Genomic DNA, 24,524 nt, shown 5'->3' on the forward strand with positions numbered 1-24,524 from the left:
ACTTACATCCCCCCAATTAATCCAAGTTATCAACTGACCTCTTCTTGATATAGAACAAAAAAAAATGAGCAGTACTCCAATCCCAAGAAGTAGCTGCATGACAAAATGCATTGGACAGTATGAAACTATTGCTGCTAGAGATACCTATTTATTAGTGATTTATTAGAGAATATAATTGATGTTGTATATGATCCTTTATCAAGCTGGAGGACCGTGTTTGTTACATTTCCACAGGTCATCTTATTTTGAAACTTTTGATCTGATTTAGGACCCGCATAAGCAAAAATTTCCTCTCCCCTTCCCAGTAACTATTTAGCTCAGGTATTTCCTTCAGGCACTAAATGAAGTAGACTGTTGGTCATGTTGGGACAACTGTATAGTCCAGGAGACTGATTACTTAATTTGACCTTTCTATTGAAGGACATAAAGGGAGAAAAAAGGGAGGAGAATTCCATTTTAAAAAGGAAAATATGTATTTTTTTTCAAAATTAGTAAACAAATATTGAAAGACAGGGGAAAGTAGGTAGTTACAGAATTTGTGTGCATGTATTAGAACTTCTAGAAATCTTACATAGAATTCTGGTGCTGAAAAATAAGGAGGCAGGTATGGGGCAATGTGAGACAGTTTTCACCCTGCAATATCCTGGATATGGGCAAGTGTAACCTTCCTAAGTCAAGGTGTTCCTGAAGCCTTGGATTTGACCTCTCTGCCTTGTTCCTCCCTTCATCCACACCACAGTTTGTGATTTGATGTTCTAACAGGAAGGTAGATGTTTGCTTTGGAAAATAATTTCTTGGGGAGCCTGGGTAGTGCAGTTGGTTAAGTGTCCAACACTTGGTTTCGGCTCAGGTCGTGATCTCATGGTCAGGAGATCGAGCCCCGAGTTGGCCAAGTTGGCCATGCTCAGCGAGGAATCTGCTTAGGAATCTCTCTCTCCTTCTCCCTCCCACCGCCACACTCAGATGTGGGCACTCTCCCTCTCAAATAAATAAATAAAAATCTAAATTAAAAAAACAAAAAGAATTTCTCCATCACAGTGTACGGCTGAGCACCATGAGGCAAGCTTCACTGACTTTGCTTTGTTATTTTGGCCTTTGATGCAAATGTGGCAAGTAGGAAGTGGACTCTGGCCCCTCTTACCAGGTCATCTTTAGGTTGCCAGCTGCACTTTGGGGTTACATATTTTCCATGTATAGTCAAGGGAAAATTGGTAGGGATTAGAAACTTAGAGTAAGTTTTTCTTGGCTGTCATATTCAGTAATTTTGACAAATTCTGTAATTTTTTTAAAGATTTTATTTATTTATTTGACAGATAGAGATCACAAGTAGGCAGAGAGACAGGCAGAGAGAGAGAGAGGAGGAAGCAGTCTCCTTGCCGAGCAGAGAGCCCCATGTGGGGCTCGATCCCAGGACCCTGGGATCATGACCCGAGCCTAAGGCAGAGGCTTTGACCCACTGAGCCACACAGGCACCCCAAATTCTGTAATTTCTAAACAATTTATGCTTAAGGTAGCTTGTATTTCATGTTGTTTAATTCTGTTTCATCCAGGATATTTTTAACCATTAATTTTTTTAAGCGAAGTGTAGGTTTCTTAATTTCATGACAGTAATAGCTGACATCAGTTTAGTTAAATGTTAGTAGAGTTACAGAAAATGAGTGTGACATAATTATTACCTGCTTAATTACATAGTTTTAATTTTTAGTTGCACAGTGCCATCTACTGGATATGTGCTACAAAAACACCGTCATATTTTCTTCAGTTGTCCTGGTTTGGTTAAAATCAACTTTTAATAGTGAGGTGCTTTCTGATACTTATCTTTAATTTAAAAGAGAGACTATCTAGCAAGACCTGTGTATTCAAACTTTTCTTAGTTATACAGATGCCAAAACAAAGCACATATGCTACAAATCATAACAGTTCTTCAGTAGGGATCTTTCTACATTGTACTTCATTTTCTTTGAGTATCTATTTTTGCTTTGGGGATACAATCCAAATCGTTTAACATGGACTTTTATGCTAAAGAGAACTTTTATTAATGATTATTGCATAACTTTTCCTTCTATTCCTGCCTTACTCTTTTACTTGCATATTTGCATGCCTGTTTATTTAACGTCTTTTCTATCCTGACAGACTGATGCCCCACCAAGGTGCATAATATACTCAGTGCCTACTGTACAGATGTTACAGTTACCTGAGAGAATGGCAGGAATACTTGGAAAACTGATAATATATTGATATAAGAAAATTTTTTAAATTGTAGTAGTACAAAGGAGTTATTGATTGATACATCTTGTATCAATAACCCAGACGTTTTTTGTTTTGTTTTGTTTTTAAATCACTGATACCATTTTAACACTGCACCTCATTTCTCAGTGAGTTATATTCTTTCCTGTGGTCCTGTGTGGAGCATGGTATTATACATGCACAAAAAAGAGAGACATTTCATTCAGTTAAAGCATCTTAATTAAAATTAGTACCAATAAAGGACAAGTATACCCCTAGTAATTCAAAACTACAAGCAAAAGGTTCAAATATTATCCTTCCTTTTCTTTGCTTAGCTTCCCCATCACTTCCATGTTGTATAAACTCATGCCACACAGGACCAGAACCAAGAATAGCCAGATGGGGCTTTTAGAGCCAGTCTCTCCACCCTTTGCTTTTTCCATTTAAGAGAAGAACAGAAAAGATAGAGCAGGCAGGAATATACTAGAGGCAAAAAGATTAAAGCACATTTATAAACAAAAGTATAAAATCTGAAAATGTTAGTGAAGTAAATACGATCTAATGTACTTGGTGAGGAAAAAAAACTTTGAGTTTTGGGGGAAGTAGTTTGATTTTTTTAAAAAAGCTGTATACACTAAAGTTGAACTCGGAAAGTGAGATTAGCTATTTATGAGCTCATGCAGACTACTGTAGAGCAGATAAGCAGACATCTGGAGAGAGCAAAGAAAATCTCGGATAGTTTTCAGTGTGGCCTGAGAGAGATGAAATAAGGCAGTATCATTTAGAAACCCTTGTCCTGTTGCCCCAAAAGAAATGTAAACAGTTAAAAAGCTTTTAACATTCTTTACTGTCACCTCAATTGTCTGAAGACTTTACTTACCTATCATCCAGTTTCGAAAAGACTGAAAACAGAAAAAAATGTATTTAACAGCCTGGATACAGTCACTATTGGTGTCCAGTTTATTACTACACAACCATTTTTGGTTCTGCAAGTTTGAATCTGCCAGGACTGGAATGCTCAGGTGTTAGATGCCGACAGTTTCATGGTAATTTTAGGCTGGGCCTGCCTTTGGGTAAGTCATATCAGTAAAAATAAGGTTAATTTTCCTCCTATTACCTCTGCTTTGTCTGGAAAATAATGGCATCATATTTCTAAAGTCTCTCAGGGAATTGATTCTAGTCTTTGAACTCTCAAAATTAAAGGATGAGAAAAGTAAAGTTGGCTGGAGTACAGGCAAATTGGAGACTTTATTCCTGCTTTAATTCTTGAAAGCATTTTCTGATCTCAGAGGTAAAGCTGTAGAACAGAACAGCAACAAAAGCATGATAGATAATTGGAGTTTTGATCTAGAAAAAGCCATCTCATTACTACATTTTTGTTATCTTTCACTTCTTACTCTAATTCTCCATTCTCCATCCTGAGAATTTCTGATTAGGACCTGCATCTTTTTGTTTGCTTTCCTTTTGTCCCTTCAGATTAGTTATTCTTGTTACCAGCTAAAGAGGACAGTCAACCACTTGTCATTTTTTGCCTCTCAAACACACAGTTCGTATTAGAAAATATTGTATGTATCTATATTTCAGTATGAGTACATTTAAGTCAAATTCGTGGGGAGGGGCTTTAAAATCTTCTGTGGCTCTCAGCTTTACCCGTTAGATTATATCCGTTAGATTATATCAGAATTTCCTGGAAGGTAGATTTCCTTCCTTCTAGATCATTTTAACAGTGGTAGTTTATGGTAATGAGTCAGCTAATCAAAATGTTATATAAACAAATGCCTTTAGAAACTCAAGCCTATCTTAAACTTATCAAACTATAACTCTGCCATTAAATACACTCTCTCCTGAGCTCAGTGATTTTGAGAGAGGAAAGGTGGTTCTGTATAGGTAGGACAGCAACAATTACGTTTTATTCAATAATTTTGTGCCAGGCACAGTGCTCGGTACCACACATGAATCTCTCATTTAATGCCTGTCACAATCCTACCAGTGGGCCACCAGAGCTATGCCTATGTTAGGAACCCTATATGAGAAATCCAATCCATTTTCTGTCTTCCTTGAGGCAAGAGGAGGGGGAGAGGACAGTGTAGGGAAGAGGGCAGTACAGAAATGGTGGGGAGTAGTCCTGAATTTTTTTTAACCTTCCCCGATTCTTTTATACATTATACTAGACCTGTTTTCTGTTTTTAAGATCTTATTTATTTGACAGAAAGAGAAAGAGAGCACAAGCAGGAGGAGCACCAGGTTGAGGGAGAGGGAGAAGCAGGCTCCCCGAGGAGCAGGGAGCCTGATGGGGCTGGATCCCAGGGTCCAAGGGTCATGAACTGATCCAAAGGCAGACGCTTAACCAACTGAGCGACCCAGGTGCCCCTATACCAAAACTGTTGTTGTTATTGTTCTTATTTTTTCTGCTATGAGACCTCACAACTCATTTCTGAAACCTCAGTGTGGATTAGTTTTCACATTGAACATCTGGACAGAGACAAACAGTAAATCTGTTTTCTAAGTTGAGTAGAAAATGGCCTTCTGACCCTGTCTCATCCACCACCTTCCTCCTCTGCAGGTCTCCATTAAAAAGCAGTCTGCTTCATTTACATCCTTTTTTTTTTTTTAAAGAAAAACTTTGTTAATGTGCCAAACCCTGTAATTCTAAGCTTTTCTAGAAATGTTATCTTTAAGGGAGATTTATAAAAGCAAGATGAATCTTTGTGGTTTTATTCTGAAAGCCAAAAGAGTTGAGAAACAAGGCAGACTAATGCTGAGCTTTTTCCACTTTCAAGCTATAAAATGGTTTCTGTATATGTTTATGAGGAAGAAGCAACCGGAACATTTATTTTTTCGGTTCTGGCAAAGCATGACCAGTGACTTTGAGAGTACATCTTGTCATGGGATAAAGAACGAGAAAAGGCAGAAAAGTGAACATTATTGTATATTTCTTCATAGAGTTGCATATTTTTTTAAAATTTTATTTATTTATTTGTCAGAGAGAGAGAGACAGAGAAAGATTACAAGTAGGCAGAGAGGTAGGCAGAGGCAGAGGGAGAAGCAGGCTCCCTGCCGAACAAGAAGCCCGATATGGGACTCCATCCCAGGATGCTAGGATCATGACCTGAGCCGAAGGCAGCTGCCCAACCAACTGAGCCACCCAGGCGTCCCTAGAGTTGCATTTTTTTTTTAATTTGTTACCATAGATACCATAGGATTTTTTTTTCCATTTTATTTATTTTTTCAGCGTAACAGTATTCATTCTTTTTGCACAACACCCAGTGCTCCATGCAAAACGTGCCCTCCCCATTACCCACCACCTGTTCCCCCAACTTCCCACCCCTGACCCTTCAAAACCCTCAGGTTGTTTTTCAGAGTCCATAGTCTCTTATGGTTCGCCTCCCCTTCCAAATTTTTTTTCACAGACCTGTACCCCTGGGGATAAAAATACATTATATGTTTAGAGTTGCATTTTTGAAGAAACATTTTGTGTTCTTTGATGGGACTATCTAAACAAACTAGAGCTCTCTCTAGACTAGAGCTTTTAAAATCAGACCCAATTCACTTTTTTGCTTTTTAAGATTTTATTTATTTCAGAGAGAATGAGGGACAGAGAGAGAGAGCACGAGAAGGGGAGGGTCAGAGGGAGAAGCAGACTTCCTGCTGAGCTTGGAGCCCCATGCGAAACTCGATCCCAGGACTCCAGGATCACAATCTAAGCCGAAGGCTGTCACTTAACCAACTGAGCCACCCAGGCGCCCCACACTTTCTTTATTTTTTACGAATAATATTACAAACTTAGCAAAATATGTGATATAAGGTGTCCAGGACATTTTAAACATATGCCTTATTAAATATTATTGGCATTGTTATATTTTCCTCTCTGTCTTCACATACAAATAAATCTATATATGGACATATACAAAAATATACATATATACTTATGTCCTTATTAATGAGATAAAAACTCAAATTTTTGTTTGGGTATATCTTTGAATTCAGAAGATACCAAGAGAGTCATCTTTACACTCCTGACGAACACCAAGAGTTAAGAGCTCCTTAATGAATGCCATTAGAAGACTTTTCAAATTACAATTATTGCACAGTATTTCTGAAGTACCTTGAAATCTTATACCCACCTATCTCTTCATTTTACTTGCTTCTTATAGACTCCCCTTTATTTGGTAAACCATGGAGAGAATGGACCAGTCAGATGCAACAGGTGCAAAGCCTACATGTGCCCATTTATGCAGTTCATTGAAGGAGGAAGGAGGTATCAGTGTGGATTTTGCAACTGTGTGAATGATGGTAAGTGGTGCCAATAAATGCTGCTAGTAAAGCTCTATTAGTTGAAATATATTGTATTTCTTAGCTTAGGGGAAAAATATATATGTTAAAGCTCTTAGTTATACCTTAGCTTTTCCTAAATACTGATGAGCTCACATTCAAGAATAACTCAGAGGAATAGCACAAACAAAACAAAACAAAAACTCAGTTTTGTCATCTGTAAACATGGGAGGTAAAACTTTATTTTGCCTCCAAATGAGCCTTTGTGGAAGGGGATTGAGAAATAAAACACTTACCTACTTTGGAGTTTTATAAGAAACATAGCATCTTCTGTGTAGGAAGTGGTATGAGTGACTTCATGCATTTATATGAGGCTGAGAGGGCCATGGAGGTCCCAAACGGAGAATGTTCTGGTTGGTTTCCTTCCACAGATTTTACAAAGAAGAACTTTTATTTTATCTGTGTTTACAGGTGATAAGTTGGAGATGTCTTTTTTTTTTCTCTGTCTTTATTTCTCTGAGTTATTACTGAATGTGAGCTCATCAGTATTTAGGAAAAGCTCTAGAGTAACTAAGGGCTTTAACATATGTATATATCATTTTCCCCCTCAGGTATGAATGTTGGAATGTTTAAGAAGGAAAAAAAATATTCTGAAGGGCTTTTCCAGATTCTTTATATTTTCACTTTCATTCCAGTGTGGATTGACATGTTGAAAAAAAACTGCAAACTCGCTCCAGGCAACTTACATTCATTTTATTTGTAACACGTCTGTGTTTTAACTTTTGGTGCTCAGCCTGAAACATTCCCACATTCATTTACATTTCTAGAGTTTTTCTAGAACCATGTGGTGATTATGAAAGCATGAACTTTCTATATGTTTTCCTCTGTTCCTTATCTTCATAGACATGCTTCTCTGCAGGTCATTAAATCTGAAGAATGTATAGCACTCTGTCTGCCCAGAAGCCATGTTTCCTATGGCTGCTGGCTACTCCCTACTGACAAGGGAGCTAAGGCACAGTTTTATGCCTCTGTCATTGCATTCATGGCAGCTCAACTCTGTGAGTGTTCTCTGGTGGGAGAGCTCCTTGTTTCCCTACCTCCTTATATATGTTGGACAACTCTATGTTGTCCAACATAGAGTGCCGGACACTGGTATTGTGTGTCTTTCTCACCAAAACTTTGGTCAGTTCTTAAAAATGCCTTGCCATGGAGTGGAATCATTGGTTTGTAGCCTCATCTCAAAAACTGGTCATCTTGGGATGTCTCTCTCCTTGTTCCAGCTGTGGCATCAACTCAGTGCAAATTGGGTATCCCTGTGAGACCAGATTCTGTTGGTTCTCCACCCATACATGTTTTTCTAAGGAAGATCTTATTCCTTCTTTCACCCTGGATAAAATCTGCAACCGGGTCACTAGCCAGCACTCAGTCTTGGGACCTGGATTTTAGGAGCTCTGTGACAACTCATTTCCCTATACTTTAGTTTTGTGCGGCAGAGACCACTAAGGTCACGAGCTCCTCAGTGTCTCAGGTGAGTGCCAAGCTCTCACCTTTCTTAGGAAGATGATCAGAAATTTATGTAGCTTTTAGATCCAGGACCCTCAGGTTGGTGTGACATCCTGGTGTCACACCTGAAGTGTCAGCTCAGAGCCCAGTTACTTCCTGGTAGGAAAAAAACATTCAGAATTCTTACATCTCTACACAATAAATTCCCTTCCCTTGGGCATTCACTCCTAGGAAGCTTCCATGTTCACTTTCCAATAGGGTTATTCATACTAGGCTCAAATATTTGTCCCCCAAAGGAGCCAGACTCCTATAGATTTACACTGCTACCTGCATTCTTCATTCAATTTTAAAGAAGACAGAGGTTTATTGAAGTCAGAACCCAGCAAGCTTGGTCACATGGTTTCACTCTATTTCCCTTCACAGTGTCCAGAGATTGCACAGTGGGAAACATGTGAGATCAAAAGGCAGGCAAGAAGACAAGTGTCATTTGGCAGTGCATAATTTACCATGTGCCTTGAATTTTGTTTTATAAACATGACAGATATTAAATGCTAATGAATGTGAATTAATTTTAAAGGGAAAAATTTCACATGTTACATGTAGATATGTGAATGAAAATGAATTATAGTTGATACTATGTAGAAATTACCACACCATTATCCTAAATAACCAACATAACATCACCTGCCTCGACTAAAAATAACAAAATTGCAGGTTTAGGCCCTCATAGTTTACTTATCTTTGCTGAAACTGTCAGTTTCCCACTTCCATAATCTTTAAAGACATTGAATTTTCTGAGTTCAGAGATCCATATGTACATATGAATGTTATAAAACTTGTTGTAAAAGATGACCATGTTATAGTAAGAAAACAGAAAAATCAATTCTTGGTGATTGTTTTTAAGTCCCACCTACAAAAAAACGGTCTTTTTTTTTTTGTAATTCATGTTGGGTTCCAACTAAAAAGAAAGAATACTGAGTTGTTGGTTTTAAAAGAGAACGCATTCCTTCTGTGGTTTTACAAATGAAGATGTTGCTCTTTATGAAATGCTGAAAACCAGAGCATTGCTGGTTATGCTAAGTGCTTCTATTGTCAGTGGTTTAATAGCCAGCCCTATTAATCTCAAGGCAACAGGAGTTTGTTTTCACAGAGATACCAGGCCATATTTGTCCAAGTGTTCAGTGTGTGACTCATAAGTGTTCCTGTGCTGTTGGATGACTTCCAGGTCGTTGCCAGAACTAACCTCCTTAGACATTTGAATCAAATTAAGAGTTCTCAGCTGAGATCTTAGTGGTATAGTCTTTCCCTAATACAGTAATCCTCTCCACTCTGAAGTCCAAACATTAAAAGATTACCATGCAAACTTTCCATGGCTGAAGACATCTCTTAATTAAAGGATAATAAATATTATAGTTAATAGTAGAGTCCAAACAACCAATGTATATTTCTGTTAGGTATATTGAAATTTAAGTAGTTAGTAAAGTCAGAATTCCTTTTAAAGGAGGTAATCAAATAGAATTGCATTTTCTTTGTGACAATTTAAAAACATGAGCACTTTTATCTCGTTTCTTCACAATGGTCTAAACCATAAATATTATGTGTCATCGGTAACTTGCAGGAGAGTCAAGAGGATTTTTAGAAAACCTTTGTACTTTCCACACATGCTTTTTAAATAGTGGATATTTAGAATATACTGCCTTCTAGCTTTAAAATACTTTTTCCCCCTCAACTACTTCTTTTCCTCCCATAATAAATTTTAAGAACTTATTAAGTTGTCTGTGTTATGAAAACAAAAGGTTTCCTTTCTTATTTTGTTTTTATTAGTTCCACCATTCTATTTCCAACATCTGGACCACATCGGGAGAAGGCTGGACCACTATGAGAAGCCGGAGTTATCTCTAGGATCTTATGAATATGTTGCTACTTTGGATTACTGCAGAGTAAGTGTTCCCAGGACTTCCAAGTGTTTATACGTTGATGTCAAATTCAAGTGAATAACTTTCATATGTAAAGAACTCAATCTTGATTCACAAATAAAGCATTTTGGTGGTGTCATGGGGATGTAGAAATGCCTCAGACACAGATCAGGGCTTCTAGGCTGTTAACATGATTAAATTGCCAAACTATTCAGAGCAATGATTATTTTTAAAAACTAAAAAGTGGTGCCAGAAATAGAAAACAATAATTTAATTTTTATGTCCCTATCAGATAAAATATTCAGAGTTCTTAAAGCAACAGTTCCATATAGTACCTCAACCTTATTTGTTTTGTCAGCAATGTCAGGAAGTTTTCTCTTTCAAAGCAGATGCTCAGCCAGGATGGTCAATAGGACTAGGACAGGTTTCTCTACCTCCTTTCTGCACACCAGTTGTCACCATAATGATTTAAAGCTCTTAGAATTCCCCTTGGACTATGTGGGAGCCTGGGGTTCTGGCCTCTGGTTTCCTTGCTTTAAAATGTAAGCACAAGACTCCTCCCCATATCCTTAATCTAAAAAATTAAATTAAAAAGTGTAGCTTTCCTTATAAGACCATTAACTGTTGGCCTCTATCCTGTCACCTCAGCCATCTTTTCCGTTGTACAAAACACTCACCACATACTCTGAACTCATCACTCCTTCTTAGAACTCCATGATTTTAGGTAAGATGGTTTGACCAGACTATCCTTGCATTCTCCTGTTACATCTCTATGTAATGTACATTCTGTAATACCTGGCTGAAATTTTATTTTATGTGAGTGTGTGTGCAAGTGAGCACATGAACAATTTTCTTTGGCTTCATCATAGTGAATATTTACTAAATCTCCTGTTTGTTTTTTTCACATAGAATTTGGTCTGTATATTTGTTTTAGCAATTATCCCCATGAAATTTACATCTTGTTAAGTGTTTTCCCTCTTCATAGATTTTGATATCCTTGGGACAATAATCTTGTCCTGGCTGTCTTTATGGCATCCACCACAGTGTCTATTACAGGGAAGACAGTTAATCAGTAAATGAATGAATGAATGAATGAATAAATTGGCAGGTCTGTTACTCTTCCCAGGAGTGGCTATGTCCCTTTTCCAATGTCACAGTGAGAGTGACATCATTATGGGCAACTCGCAGGACTTTAAAATTCTTTGGTGATTTGGAAATGTTTTCTTGGGTATCAGTTCAGATTTCAGCTTATATCTGAAATACCACATGTAGACCTGAAGAAACAGAGTCATTCTAACTGCTTTTCTTACTTCCTCTTCCAAATACAAATGCTTACTGATGCCCAGTTCTCAGAAAGCAGCCTCCGACCCACAGAATTCTATCACAGATGTTTGGAAGGGGACCAGTCCACATTATTGAATATAAATTACAAAGAACATGTTTCCTAAATAGAAGTTTTTTTTCAATTGATTGGATTTAATTTTTTTTTAGTTAATGTAACTTTTACATTTATTTTAGTGTTTTGTATGATTTTTCTGCCACATTAATAGTTATTAAAGAAAAGTTAATACTTTATTAATTCAAAATGTTACATTTAAACATATTTTGAGAAACATAAGAACATTTTTGGTATAAATGCTTTATATCAAATGAAAAATTCCTGAAGTACCAACTACTTTTAGGCAGTTTATTTGTTCTTTATTGCTCTTAGCTGAAGGTGAATTTGGAAATGAGGGTCTAAGTAGACCATAAATATTCAAGTTCTAATTAAATATAATAAAGCCATTATAACTAGTGATGGAAAATTTATTGATTGATCTTTGCAACCATAATATAAATATAATTATGCTCTCAGTTTCTAGTTCTCTGCCAAAAAGGCTATATTATCTTGATCTTATGTTTTTTTTAGTAGAAACTCAGGCAGAGAGTCAAGTCTATTTCTGGGAACAAAAGTTTCAGTATCTTCAAACTCTGTTATCTGGAAATGTTCCAGATGTCTAATTGATGGGAAATTTCACACAATAGGCAACGAACCAAATATACAAAGAAAAAAAGTACATTTTAAAGATTTTTTTGTAAGCTTAATCTGCCTTTTATTATTCCAAATAAGATTTAAAATAAAAGGTGGTTTAAGTATCTTCAAATTTAATTATAATTCAAAATGTAAATAAAATATAATAATGAGTTGCCTTAGGGATTTGGACAATGAAAAAGAACTTATTTAATTTGTACATGTGTTTTTAACACCATGCAAATTTAGGAATACAAAATTACATTTTCTCCTATTCATTTTAGTTTGTCTCGATACCAATTTTATATAATAAAATTAACATTGATATTTACTATGTGTGATGCTCTATGCTAAGTGCTTTTTATGTGTTGTATCATTTAGTTCTCAAGTGAACCCGTGTGGTCAATACCACCATTACATGGGGAAACCGAAGCCCAGAGAACTTAAGGGCCACCCTCAAATCACACACCAAGGAAGTGCTGGAGCCAGACTGTGTTGGCATGACCATAGAAGCCCTATTCTTTATCAATACACTGTGGATATGTAGGCAGTTATTTAGAAAATCACCATGGGGTTCTCCTGGAAAAAAAATACCCCAACTCTGTCATATAACTGGGAGTTTTTCACTTAGAAGTTTACAGACTATATCTAAACACAAAGTGTACCTGAAATGTAAAACCCCATTCCAAGCCAGCCTTTTTTTTTCTAAATAAAAATATCATCTGTCCACTTAATTTTAATTCACTGTGACATCTAATGGATACCTAAAATGCCCAAGACATTTGGTTATATGCTGTGAGGGATATCAAAACTAGCAAGATAAGGAACCTGATTTCAAGGTACTTCCTATGTCCAGACTCAATAAGTATATAATTACGATATAAACCCAAATAAGATAAATGCCATGTAAGTCCAATAATCCTAGTACCATAAGGAAATCAACAAATGATGATGTATGGTTTGGAGGATCAGGAAAGGCTTCAAAGAGTAAGTGACTTTTGAGCTGGTTATACCATGACCAGAGTTTGGACATGTGGAAAGGGAAGGGAAAACAAAACAGTGAGTAGAAGCAGAGGATTTGCAACTTTGCTTTCTTCAGGGACTAGGCAGGTATAGTAAATGAGTGACATGGATGGAGTAAGTATGGGAACTAGGATAATTGGAGAGGATGTTCCCTTTCCCCCAAAACACATTCATATGCACATATTTTCTAAAAAACACTGTGCCAAACAAAATACTTCTCTGGCCAAATTCTTGGCCCAGGCCCACTAAACTGTGACTTCTGGGTAGGAAATGTTTTGAAAATGGCAAACATTTAAATTAGTTGAAGGAATGTGTATTGGGAAATAATGGGAAGTAAAACTGGGAAATTGTCTTGAGATACAGACTAACCACTGGGTTTGTCATCATACCTTTGATCTCCTGGTTTTTATACATGTTTGTTAAATGAGTATTATGGGGAGTTGTAAGTGCCAGTCCATTGAGGAATTTCTTAATTCAGTAGGTGATGAGGACCATTAAAGGTAAAGAGGAAGTTGTTTCCTTAATCCAGTCATCCATCCAACCACACATTTATTCACTCAGTCAGCAGAACTGAGCACTCTTTTGTGCTACACTCTGTGCTTGACTCTGAGGACTCTCAATAAACATTCTGTCTTCAGAGGCATTGGCATTGTGATCTGTATTGTGTCTTTGGACCGTTTATTCTGACAGCAGTCTGTGTAATGAGAGGAAAGAGATTGGAGGCAGGGGGATATTAGAAGTTAAGGCAGTAGTCCAACAAGAGAAACAAACTGAAGGGAGTATAGCAGTTCCTCAAAAATTTAGAAATAGAATGACTGGATATATACCCAAAATAATTGAAAGCAGAGTCTCAGAGAGGTATTTGCACACTAATGTTCATAGCAGCATTATTCAAAATAGCCAAAAGGTGGAAGTAACACGAGAGTCCACACATGGATAAATGGATAAACAAAATGTGGTATATACATATGTGGAATATTATTCAGCCTTAAGAGGAAAGAAACTTAGACAATGTTAAACATGGATGAACTTATGCTAAGTGAAATAAGCCCGTCGCATAAAAGACAAATACTATGATTTTACTTTTCTGAAGTACCTAAAGTTGTCGAATTCATGGAGATAAGAATGTAGAAATGGGGAATGGTGGTTGCCAGGGTCGGGGGAGAGAGGGGAATGGCAAGTCATTGTTTAATGGTCACAAAGTTTCAGTCTTTTCTATCTTTTTTATTTTTTTTAAGATTTTATTTATTTGACAGAGAGAGAGAGATCACAAGTAGGCAGAGAGGCAGATAGAGAGAGGGGGGGAAGCAGGCTCCCTGTTGAGCAGAGAGCCTGATGCGGGGCTCAGTCCCAGGACCCTGAGATCATGACTTGAGCCAAACGTAGAGTCTTAACCCACTGAGCCACCCAGGTGCCCCCAAAGTTTCAGTCTTAAAAGAGAAAGCATTCTGGAGATGGACACTGGTGAAAGTTGTCCTTTAGATAAAGGATAGTTGTCCTTTAGATAGGTGACAGTGTGAATGTACTTAATACCACTGAACTATGCACTTAAAAATGGTTAAGGTGTTAAGTTTTATGTATATTTTATCACAATTAGAAATAATTTTGGAAATGAGGGTCTAAATTTGGATGCTGGAAACATAAGGGCTTCACAGTTAACTGGTGGTGGATGGTTAAGAAAGGTGGACAATTCCATGGAGAAAATGAGATTTGAAACTCAAGATTATTTTTGAGGATCATGCTTTCTCTAAGTTCCTTATATAGAAGGCCAGTACGGTGGGATAAATCTTGTCTTACCTGCTAAAATTTGGAGTGAAGATCCTGGCAGTCCCTTTATGTGGAGGTGTGCTATAGTTAAATAGAATGCTAATCTGGAGCTCAGAAAAGACACTAGGATGAGAAAGAATGTGAGGAGTCACCTATAAAGAGGCCCTGGTTAAAAATGTGTAAATGAGATTTCTGTGATGGACCATGTGGTAAGAAATGAGAAGAGGATGTCCTTTGGAGAAAGATAAGAAAATGAAAAAATAGAAGCAGCAGTCAGAAAAGTGGGAGAGGAAATGACACCACAGTTCCTTGACAGCTAAAAAAGTGAAGGTGGTCTGCCATGCCTAAAATTGGAGAGATAAAAAAGATTTAGATGAGATTTTACTTAAAGTCCCTCATTTGCAGTCAGGAGGTCTGTAACCCTTAACAGAGTGGTTTTGGGAAGGTGTCATGGAAAACCAGGTTTTTGTAAAATTCATACCTGTTAGGCTTGGCTGGACAAAGCAAGTTGGGTTTAAAGAGTGGAGTAATTAATTCAAGCAGCCAGTGATGAAGTCATTAGAGTGTTCTAGGCATGAGATGAGAAATTTCTGGATGGTTAAGAGTAGGAACCAGATAAAACATGTGAAAGAATCATTTCGAAAGGATAATCAATGGGACTCAGTGATGGAAAGAAAAGGAATAGTCAGACCTAATTTCATGTTTTTAAGCCTTTGAGTTGGTGTGTAGTGATGTTATTGATAGAGATGTTGGAAGAGAATGTCATTTAGAGGAATGAGGAATTAGTTTCCCATGCATAGGAAGCTAGTTACAGTGAAGGAAGCATTCCGTGGAGATGTGTGTGTTGGATTTATGGAAACTATTCACTGGGGGAACTGGTAATGCTGAACTTGAGAGAGAACACAAGAATAGTAAGGCACACTTGGGTTGGTCAAAAAGAGGCTTTGGCTTAACTAATGGAAATGATTGTTATTTTTATTTGCTATAAATCAATGCAAGTCTATGTTATAAATTAGGTGGGAATCAGGAATGATTTGCAAAAAAAAAAAAAGAAGAAGAAGAAGCTAGATGGACAGCAGTAGAGTTCTTTCTTTTCTTTGTTGGTCTGATTTTGAATGTAGCAAAGCAATGAAGCATTTACATTGAAGATTTTTAAGTCCTGCAGTTTTTTTATTTCAAATGACAGACTTTTTTAGAACAGTGTTATATCTAGCCTTATAGTGGATATAGAATGAATTAGTAAGATAATTTGGAGACATTATCATCTAATTTTATAAGTAAAATACAATTTTATTTTAGAAAATTTTTGTGATTTATTGTAAAGTTAAAAATTGAATTAACCTGAACTCTTGTTTTAGTTTGAGTCACTTAAGTTTGCCTGTGGTTCTGTTTTCTAAATATTTTGTAAGACCCAACTGAAGAATCATTTCCTAAGATATCTTTGAACCCTAGCCAGTGAAGGGACCAACAGATACAAAACATATAACAGCTGCTTTATGTTATAGTGATTTTTTTTTAAACAGATAGAGAAAAGGCCCAATATTCCATTTTTAACCATAAATATGTAAGGTATAGGTAAGCATTTGACAATATAGTAAAATTTTAAGGCATACAATTATATTTTATTATTATTTTTAAAATAATATATTTATTTATTTATTTGAGAGAGAGGGAGTGAGCGCATGAACAGGGGGAGGGGCAGAGGGACAAGCAGATCCCTGCTGAGCGGGGAGCCTGACTGGGACTTGATCCTAGGTCCCTGAGAACCTGGCCTGAGCCAAAGTTGGGCATTTAACCAACTGAGCCACCCAGGCAACCCTACAATTATATTTTAGATAATTTCATATCTTTAAAAGACCTTATAAAGGAAAAGATTTGAAAATAGTGTTATCAAGTTAATGCAGTTTTACTAGTTTCAAGACAAATGCTAATTATTGTATGTACTCCTTGGGGGCACAATTTGTCAAGGGTACCAGACACATTTCTTCTGAGAAGACAGAAGCTTAAAAGCAAGGTTGGCCACCAGACCATACTCACCCTTGGATAATTGTAGTGATAAGGTCTTTGGAGTGCTGCTACAAGAGTGCAGCTTCTCCGCTAGATATCATAATCCAGTCTAATTTAATAGTGTGCCACAGGTCATACCCTGGAAAACAAACAGCTTTTATCTTTTTTATAACGTTAGAGACTATGTTCTAGAAAATGATTTAATTCCACAGATGTTATATTCTAAAATATTAAACAAAAAGTTTGATGATCTTCAGGAGTTTCTGAATGTTTTGACTTGATTATGCAGTGTATATACTTTATAATTACATTTGTGTGATCTGTTTGCTTCCCTGTAGAAGAATAAGCCTCCCAACCCACCAGCTTTTATCTTCATGATTGATGTTTCATATAGTAACATCAAGAACGGACTCGTGAAGCTCATATGTGAAGAACTGAAGACTGTGCTGGAAAAACTTCCAAAGTAAGGGAACTCCCATTATTTTTGGAATTTGTACAATATTACTGACTTAATTTATTGGCCAGAAAACAAGTGCTGAATGACCCATGGGTATCTTTTGCTAATGAGGACATCGAACAAATATTTATAAATCAAACAGCACTGTTTTTTTCTTGCATCCTTAAAAAGTCCACAGTTATCTTTTGTACAAAGCAAAAGAAACAAACTGATAAAAATTAATGCTATGGTAAACAATATTCAAAATGCATTATAAGTTATAAGGAGAATCCCAACAGTGTTATGGGAAAGACTTTTGGAAGTCTGGTATTCATTTTCAAAGAGGTTGCTTTTCCAGCAGAAACTGGTAGGTGTGGGTTGTGGTAGAGTTCTAAGGGATGCCAGGAGATGGAACTATTGTCTTAGGGCAGAGATGTTGCTTTTTAGCCACAATCCCTGTGCCCTTCTACACCGTCAGACCCCTTTGCCGCTTTACTTCCTCCAGGTACTAGCAGAAGGCAAATCACTTTCCTTGCCACTGCAGGGGGCAATGCACAAAAGGAAAGGTGGAAAGGTATTTTAGCAAACATGGCTACTTTTTATAGTGTGCAAACTAGTTGTTTAGGGTGGGAAGTAACATCTAGTAAGAAGATCCTTTATGAGAGGAAACGTAGTTAAGAAAAAGGCTAAGAAATAGTGTCTGAAACCTAGTGTCTGCACCAGGCTCAACATCTTCCACCCCTCCCAGAACAGATCTCTGTTCTGGAAAGGGATGCTTTGAGGGATGGGTTGTCAGTAGCCCTTGGGGTTTCCTGAGTCCTCGGGTGCCCATTCCTCTATATTCGTTCTGCATGTGGCTGCTGCATTGGCGCATGTGAGCCTCGAAGAGTGAACTCTGGACCTCCCAGGAGTAGCTTTGTTTGTATCTACAAAGCTCAAATCATAATATTCTCAATGGTTTGGAAAAGCCATGGGGATGTTTAAAAAACATTGAGGTGATTTCAAACTGAATTCTAAAATGAAGAATGAAATGGGAGAAATTCGAAGATGGGGCATAAGAAAGGCATGTGATGCCTGCTAACTGTGACTATAGCTTCTGTTACCTCATTCTTAGCAATATTTGGGAAGTGTGGACTTTCTGCTGAATATCGTGTATCTTTTTTTTTTTCTTTTTTAAAGGAGTCATCTTTTTTTTTTTAAGATTTTCTTTCTTCCTTTCTTTCTTTTTTATTTTTTAAGGATTTTATTTATTTATTTGACAGAGAGAGATCACAAGTAGGCAGAGAGGCAAGCAGAGAGAGAGGAAGGGAAGCAGGCTCCCTGCTGAGCAGAGAGCCCGATGTGGGACTCGATCCTAGGACTCTGGAACCATGACCTGAGCCGAAGGCAGAGGCCTAACCCACTGAGCCACCCAGTCGCCCCAAGATTTTCTTTATTCATTAGTCAGAGAGAGAGAGTATGTGTGAGCATGGGTGGGGGACGGGGCAGAGGGAGAAGCAGGCTCGACCCTGAGCAAAGGGCCTGATGTGGGGCTCCATCCCAGGATCCTGGGATCATGGCCAAAGGCAGGCGCTTAACCGACTGAGCCACCCGTGTGTCCCTGGGTATCATATATCTTGTAGACTTCTCTCACAGGGCTGTTTTAATTCTAAATCTTAACTTGGAGCTTGAATAATATGAAAGAAAACTACTCTAATTTCTGGAAGTGATGTCTCTCTCTTTTACCTTCTCTCAAACTGGTTAGCTTAGGCTTTCCTTTTCTCATAGTTACCTCTCCAACCCCTTGTTCCTTTCCAGCATAGTGGTGATATGAAGTGTGTAGCCTGTTGATATAAGTCATGAAACCATACTCCTTCCTTAGATGTCATCATGACTTTTACATCCCATTGGAGCAGATTGTGACTTTAGCAAAAGATAGGAGGGAAAAAAAGGATACTGCTAGTTATTCCCTGCTACTATTTAAGTGTCTCTCTCAAAAGCTTTAATTGAAGCCAAAATGCCGTTTCTTCTTTTTTCTTTTAAAACAAATCCAGTTGCTCTTTTTCTTCTTCCCTGAAGTTTGTTTTGGGCTCTGTATGTATATAACTTTATATTTTTATTAGGATTGCCAACAGTCTGATTTACTTCTTTGAACCAGGTAATATGCCAAATAGCCCTTTTTAAGCACAGAATATGTCGTCTTGATTAATGTCTAAGGTATGTTCATCTCTTAGCTAATCTTTTGGAAAGTAAAGGCCCCATTCTTTACCATTTAACTTTGAATTTACATCTTTGATTTTGCTAGATGACATTTCTGTCTGGTTTCTCTGGAACAGGAAAGAAAAGATTTGAAATATTTCATCTGTTGTTCAGATCAAGCAGTTGAGTTTTTTCTGGTTGTTTTTAATGCTGCTGTAGCTAAAATGTTCAAAATGCTTTATTGTGGAATACTCTGATTCATCTAGTTACTAATATCTTCAGTTTTGCTCCGTCAGATTCATTCCATTAAAATAATAGGGGCATGTATTGAGGGAAGTGGTAATTGAAAAGCAGAAGAAGAAACACATGTTGTTCTGTGTGATATCCCTTATGTAACTTTATTAAATCTATATAGAATTAATATGAAGGAAAGATTGAGATTGCACTTCCTTCTGGCTATGATTTAACAAGGCAGTTATACTGTTGAATAAGAAAATTTTAAGATACTTCTTTGTTTCTCAAACAAATTTTCAAAAAAATATGTTCCTATGAAAACATACACTAATATTTTGCAATAATGTGAGATGTTCTGATTAGATGTTTTTTAAAATGTTAATTTAGATTTTAAGTGAACCCTGTGAATCTCAGGATATGCCTTTCCCATCACTTGAAAATGTCCAAATCCAATAGGGAATAGCAATCTAGATTCTTCTCTGCAATTTTTCTTTTGTGTCTTTTTCCTCAATTGACTCTAAATTAACTCTTAAAAGAGAATAAATGCCCTCAGGGTTTGCCAGACATTTATCACCTTATGTAATAAAAGGTTTACTCGGAAATGGGAGCTTAGCCAGTGGTGTGCTGGTAAACTGCATCTCAAATAAAAAGAGCCTTAATTGTAGTGTTTGCTCATTCCTGTGGTGTAAAATACTTCCAGCCAGGCCGATTTTAAACTAGGAAGGCGACATCGCTAAACAGGAGTTTAGAAGAGATGCATACAATCAGTTTCTCAATTTGGGCTCTAACTTGCCATCCCAAATACAGCCTTTCACCATCATGATAATCCTCCTGAACATACCTCTAACTCCCTGTGTTAGACTGGACCCTGTCAAGAGCAGAGGGCATAAACTTTGGGTCCTTATTGGTTTATCGTCAAGGATTCATGATACGTTAACTATAAGGCACTATATACTAAGAGCCTAATGAGAGTGATTTATAGGAATTTAGAAGAAGAAATGACATCCAGGGGCTTTGAGAGAGGAAGAGTTCTTGGTCTTAAAGAGTAAAATTCTAATAAATGGTGGGGTGGGGGTGGGGGGAGGGAGAACATGGGTACAGTATAGTATAATGGGTAGTTGCATGAAATCATACAGTTTAGGATATCGAGGGGGGTGTGGGGGCGTTTAAGTCCGTGTATGGTGCAGTAGAAAGAATAAGGATACCATTTCTAAAAATTTTTGCAAGAGTCCAGAATATAAACATTTACCAAGTGCTTTTGGAAGGGATTGTGAGGACCTATTTAAACTGCCCATCCATTTGTGAAGGCCACAGTGAAGAATAAATATCCTCAATTAGCAAAGGCATTAAAGAAGAAATAGAGTTTAAAGTCAGTAGTTTGTCAGCCTTTACTCTGCTGAAACATCAAAGAAACTGGGAAGTCTGCAGTGGGATCAACAATTTGAACTTAAGATACTTTCATCTATATATTTTATTTTCCTTTCTTTTGTACTCAAGTAACTTGTTATGCTATGTGCAAAGTTTAGAAACTGAGCCTACTAGGTTCCTTTTTAAAAAAGTTGTCCTTAAGCAAAATAAGTTTTACTGCTCTCTAAGGATCAAAGAAAATGGCAGAAATCTTTTGTGGCTGTCCTCTAACCATTGAGCACTGTTATAGCCACTAATGAAAATTAGCAAGAGCTTCAGTAGTATTTTAGGAGGGAGAGGGGAGGGAAAGGAAGACCAAGAGAGAGAAACTTGGGTAAATATTAACTGAGGTTTAGACCATTCAGCTCTGAGTTTACTTCATATAGACTTGAATAAGAACATTTATGCCTTATACTCCTGTCAGGAAGATAAAGGTCTTACCTTGGATTTTTCAAAAAAATTTATTTTTTGTTACGGTTTTAGAGCTTTTGTTACTTTTATTGTCTTGCCATGACCTCACAAATGACTATCTAATACGAATTACATCATTAATATGGTTTATGTATTTATATAGGGTATGGCTTTCAAAAATCTCTCAACTTCTATTGAGATTCTCTAGAATCTGTAAGAAAAGAATCACACAGAAGGAACAAGTCCTTTCTTGATAAAAATAGCTATCTGTTTGTAATCTGAGTGTGCCTTTGTCTTGGTTCAGATGTTGCATTTGTTCTTCTGACCTTCTGGTGACTTCTGAGAGAGCTTTGTTTATAAAGAATGTAATATGCCTACCTTTTTTGGGAAAAGAAAAACCATACCTTGTAATTGCTGTGGACTGAGAATGCATATGTTAAAGAAATATATTTTTATATCTGTTTGACTTTTTTTACCTAGAATTTTGATAATTTTTTATCAACGTATTTTTGTAATATCCCTTATCACTTACTGCAACTCAGTATTTTTTATACCAGTAAACAATAATTAAGAGCAAAACTTTTAACATGTCTTTCATATATTTAATAGAAGGTATACTTACTGAATTTCTGATAGAAACCTCTCGTAAATATGTGAAAGAACTTCAAACACGGTGTTTTCCTCATAGGGAAGAGCAAGAAGAAACTTCTGCAATCCGAGTTGGTTTTATCACATATAACAAAGTGCTGCATTTCTTTAATGTAAAGAGTAACTTGGCCCAGCCTCAGATGATGGTGGTAACTGATGTTGGAGAAGTCTTTGTTCCTCTGTTGGATGGTTTCCTTGTCAACTATCAAGAATCCCAATCTGTGATTCACAAGTAAATATCAAGTGTTTTATAATTTAGATACGAATGAGGTATCTGTTTTTAATTGTTTTGACTCAATCACACATTGTTTTGTTTTGTCATTGACAAGGAGGTTTTAACACATGGGTTATAAAACTCCATCATTTATGTTCTATTTTAAATGTATACCAATATCTAAAAGTAGGCGTTTTGTTCCATTTTGTTTTGTTTTTTTAGAGAGAGAGAGAGAGAGAGACAGCAATGGGGAAGGGCAGAGGGGGAGAAAGAGAGTCTTAAGCTCCATGCTGGGCATGGAGCCCAGTGTGGGGCTTGATCTCATGACCCTGAGATCATGACTTGAGCTGAAATCAAGAGTCAGATACTTAACCAACTAAGCCCCCCAGGTGCCCCAAGGAGGGCTTTTTTTTTTTTTAAAGATTTTTTAAATTTACTTATTGGACAGAGAGAGATCACAAGTAGAGAGGCAGGCAGAGAGAGAGAGAGGGAAGCAGGCTCCCTGCTGAGCAGAGAGCCCGATACGGGACTCGATCCCAGGACCCCGAGATCATGACCTGAGCCGAAGGCAGCGGCTTAACCCACTGAGCCACCCAGGTGCCCCCCTTTTTTTTTTTCTCTTAATACTCATGCTCAACCAGACTGGTCCCCTTTCTTTGCTGGAGAGAGAGATTTCCTGCATATAGATGACCGTATTCAGTGATGATAGTAATAACTGAAGATATAGCCACTGTTCCAAGAATTTATAGTTTAAGAAATCAAAAAATGGTGAAAAAATATTTACAAAAGGTATGCTTTTGTAAATGTTCCAAACAAATCATAAATTTTGGTTCCAAAACATGCCAGGATATCATTCCCTACGGAATAGCCTATGAAAGTCACCCATAGGTGTTTAGTGTGAAATAAATACCAGATGTGTTTAGGCTTGAAATGCTAGTGATTTATTTCTTGAAGTTTATTACAAATATGCCAAATATTTAAAAACTTTTACTCATTCATTTCTTATAGTTTATTGGACCAGATTCCGGAGATGTTTGCAGACTCTAATGAAAATGAGACTGTCTTTGCTCCTGTCATCCAGGCTGGCATGGAAGCACTAAAGGTGAGAAGCCTTTTTTAATTGCTAGTAAATAAATTTTAAAACACACACACACACACACACACACACACACACACACACACACACAGACAAACACGCATACACATGCGCAGGAAGTTTCGTCTGTGAAAGAAAATACAGCCTTCTTTAAAACATGTAGTTTGCTAGAGGCTGTTCCAAACTTCCCTACAAATCTTAGAAGGAAATGGCCTAAATCATGGATTGCTCCCAGCATTTACATTCCAGAACTATTAGCATCTGAGCAACTGATTTTGTCAGGGTTTCCAGTTTAACTCCTCCCTTTGGCTTTTATATGAACTTTATATGATCTATTTTAAAATTACTTCAACAATATCCGAACCAGATAGGGATGAAAGAATACCCATACCACCCTCTCCTTCCTTGGGATTTTCAAACATGCAAGGGCAAGGCCTGTGACAGGCAGTGACGGATGTGCATGCCACACAGGGCCTTGCTGAATGCCCAGAGCAGATGTAAGGTTGGCCTTGGCTTCAGTTGGGAAGCCGAGCCCTAATGACTCTGGTCATTTTCATAGTAATAAAGACAGAACTCTGAAAAAGACAAAATGATTGAAAAGTTCTGACTGTTGATCATTGTTACCTTAGCAGCAAGAGTCACACCACTTTGACCTGCACAGCTTAGTGCCTAAAAAATTGATTTTCAAGTTTGATTATTAAAGTTAAATTGAAATTAACTTTTAAAATAAAATGAGTGGTAATAATAACAATAACAGCGATAACAAACAGCAAGAATATTGCTGAAGAATTGAATTTATGAAACATTCTACAGAAATTTTGTGTGTAAACATTGTAGTTTTTTTTTTTTTTTAGGATTTCATTTATTTATTTGACAGAAGGAGGGGCAGAGGGAGAAGCAAACTCCCCTGCTGAGGAGGGAGCCCAATGTGGGGCCTGATCCCAAGAACCTGGGATCATGACCTAAGCCAAAGGCAGATGCTTAACCGACTGAGCCACCCAGGTGCCCCGTAGCTTGGTTTTAGTACAGTGAGTCTTGCTTGGGTTTTCTGATCTTCAGGATATTTACTCATTGAATAAAAAATTACAGATGTCCCTTAAAAATCTTCAGAATACATGTCAATTTAACATAAAATTAAAAATAAATTTTAGGGGCGCCTGGGTGGCTCAGTGGGT

General features: G+C 37.2%; 1 protein-coding gene across 2 annotated transcripts in view; it reads left to right on the forward strand.

The window, feature by feature from the left end:
- The window catches only part of SEC24D (SEC24 homolog D, COPII coat complex component), a 104,901-nt gene that overhangs the window by 52,682 nt on the left and 27,695 nt on the right, over positions 1–24,524 (forward strand). For both annotated transcript variants that reach the window (XM_045997832.1, XM_045997833.1), the window contains exons 9-13: positions 6,381–6,519; positions 9,826–9,941; positions 17,064–17,188; positions 22,080–22,271; positions 23,262–23,355. In XM_045997832.1, coding sequence (XP_045853788.1) covers positions 6,381–6,519; positions 9,826–9,941; positions 17,064–17,188; positions 22,080–22,271; positions 23,262–23,355 — 666 coding nt within the window. The remainder of the gene's footprint in view (positions 1–6,380; positions 6,520–9,825; positions 9,942–17,063; positions 17,189–22,079; positions 22,272–23,261; positions 23,356–24,524) is intronic.

Source organism: Meles meles, chromosome 2 (genome assembly GCF_922984935.1).
Source record: "Meles meles chromosome 2, mMelMel3.1 paternal haplotype, whole genome shotgun sequence".
Classification (NCBI taxonomy): Eukaryota; Metazoa; Chordata; class Mammalia; order Carnivora; family Mustelidae; genus Meles; species Meles meles.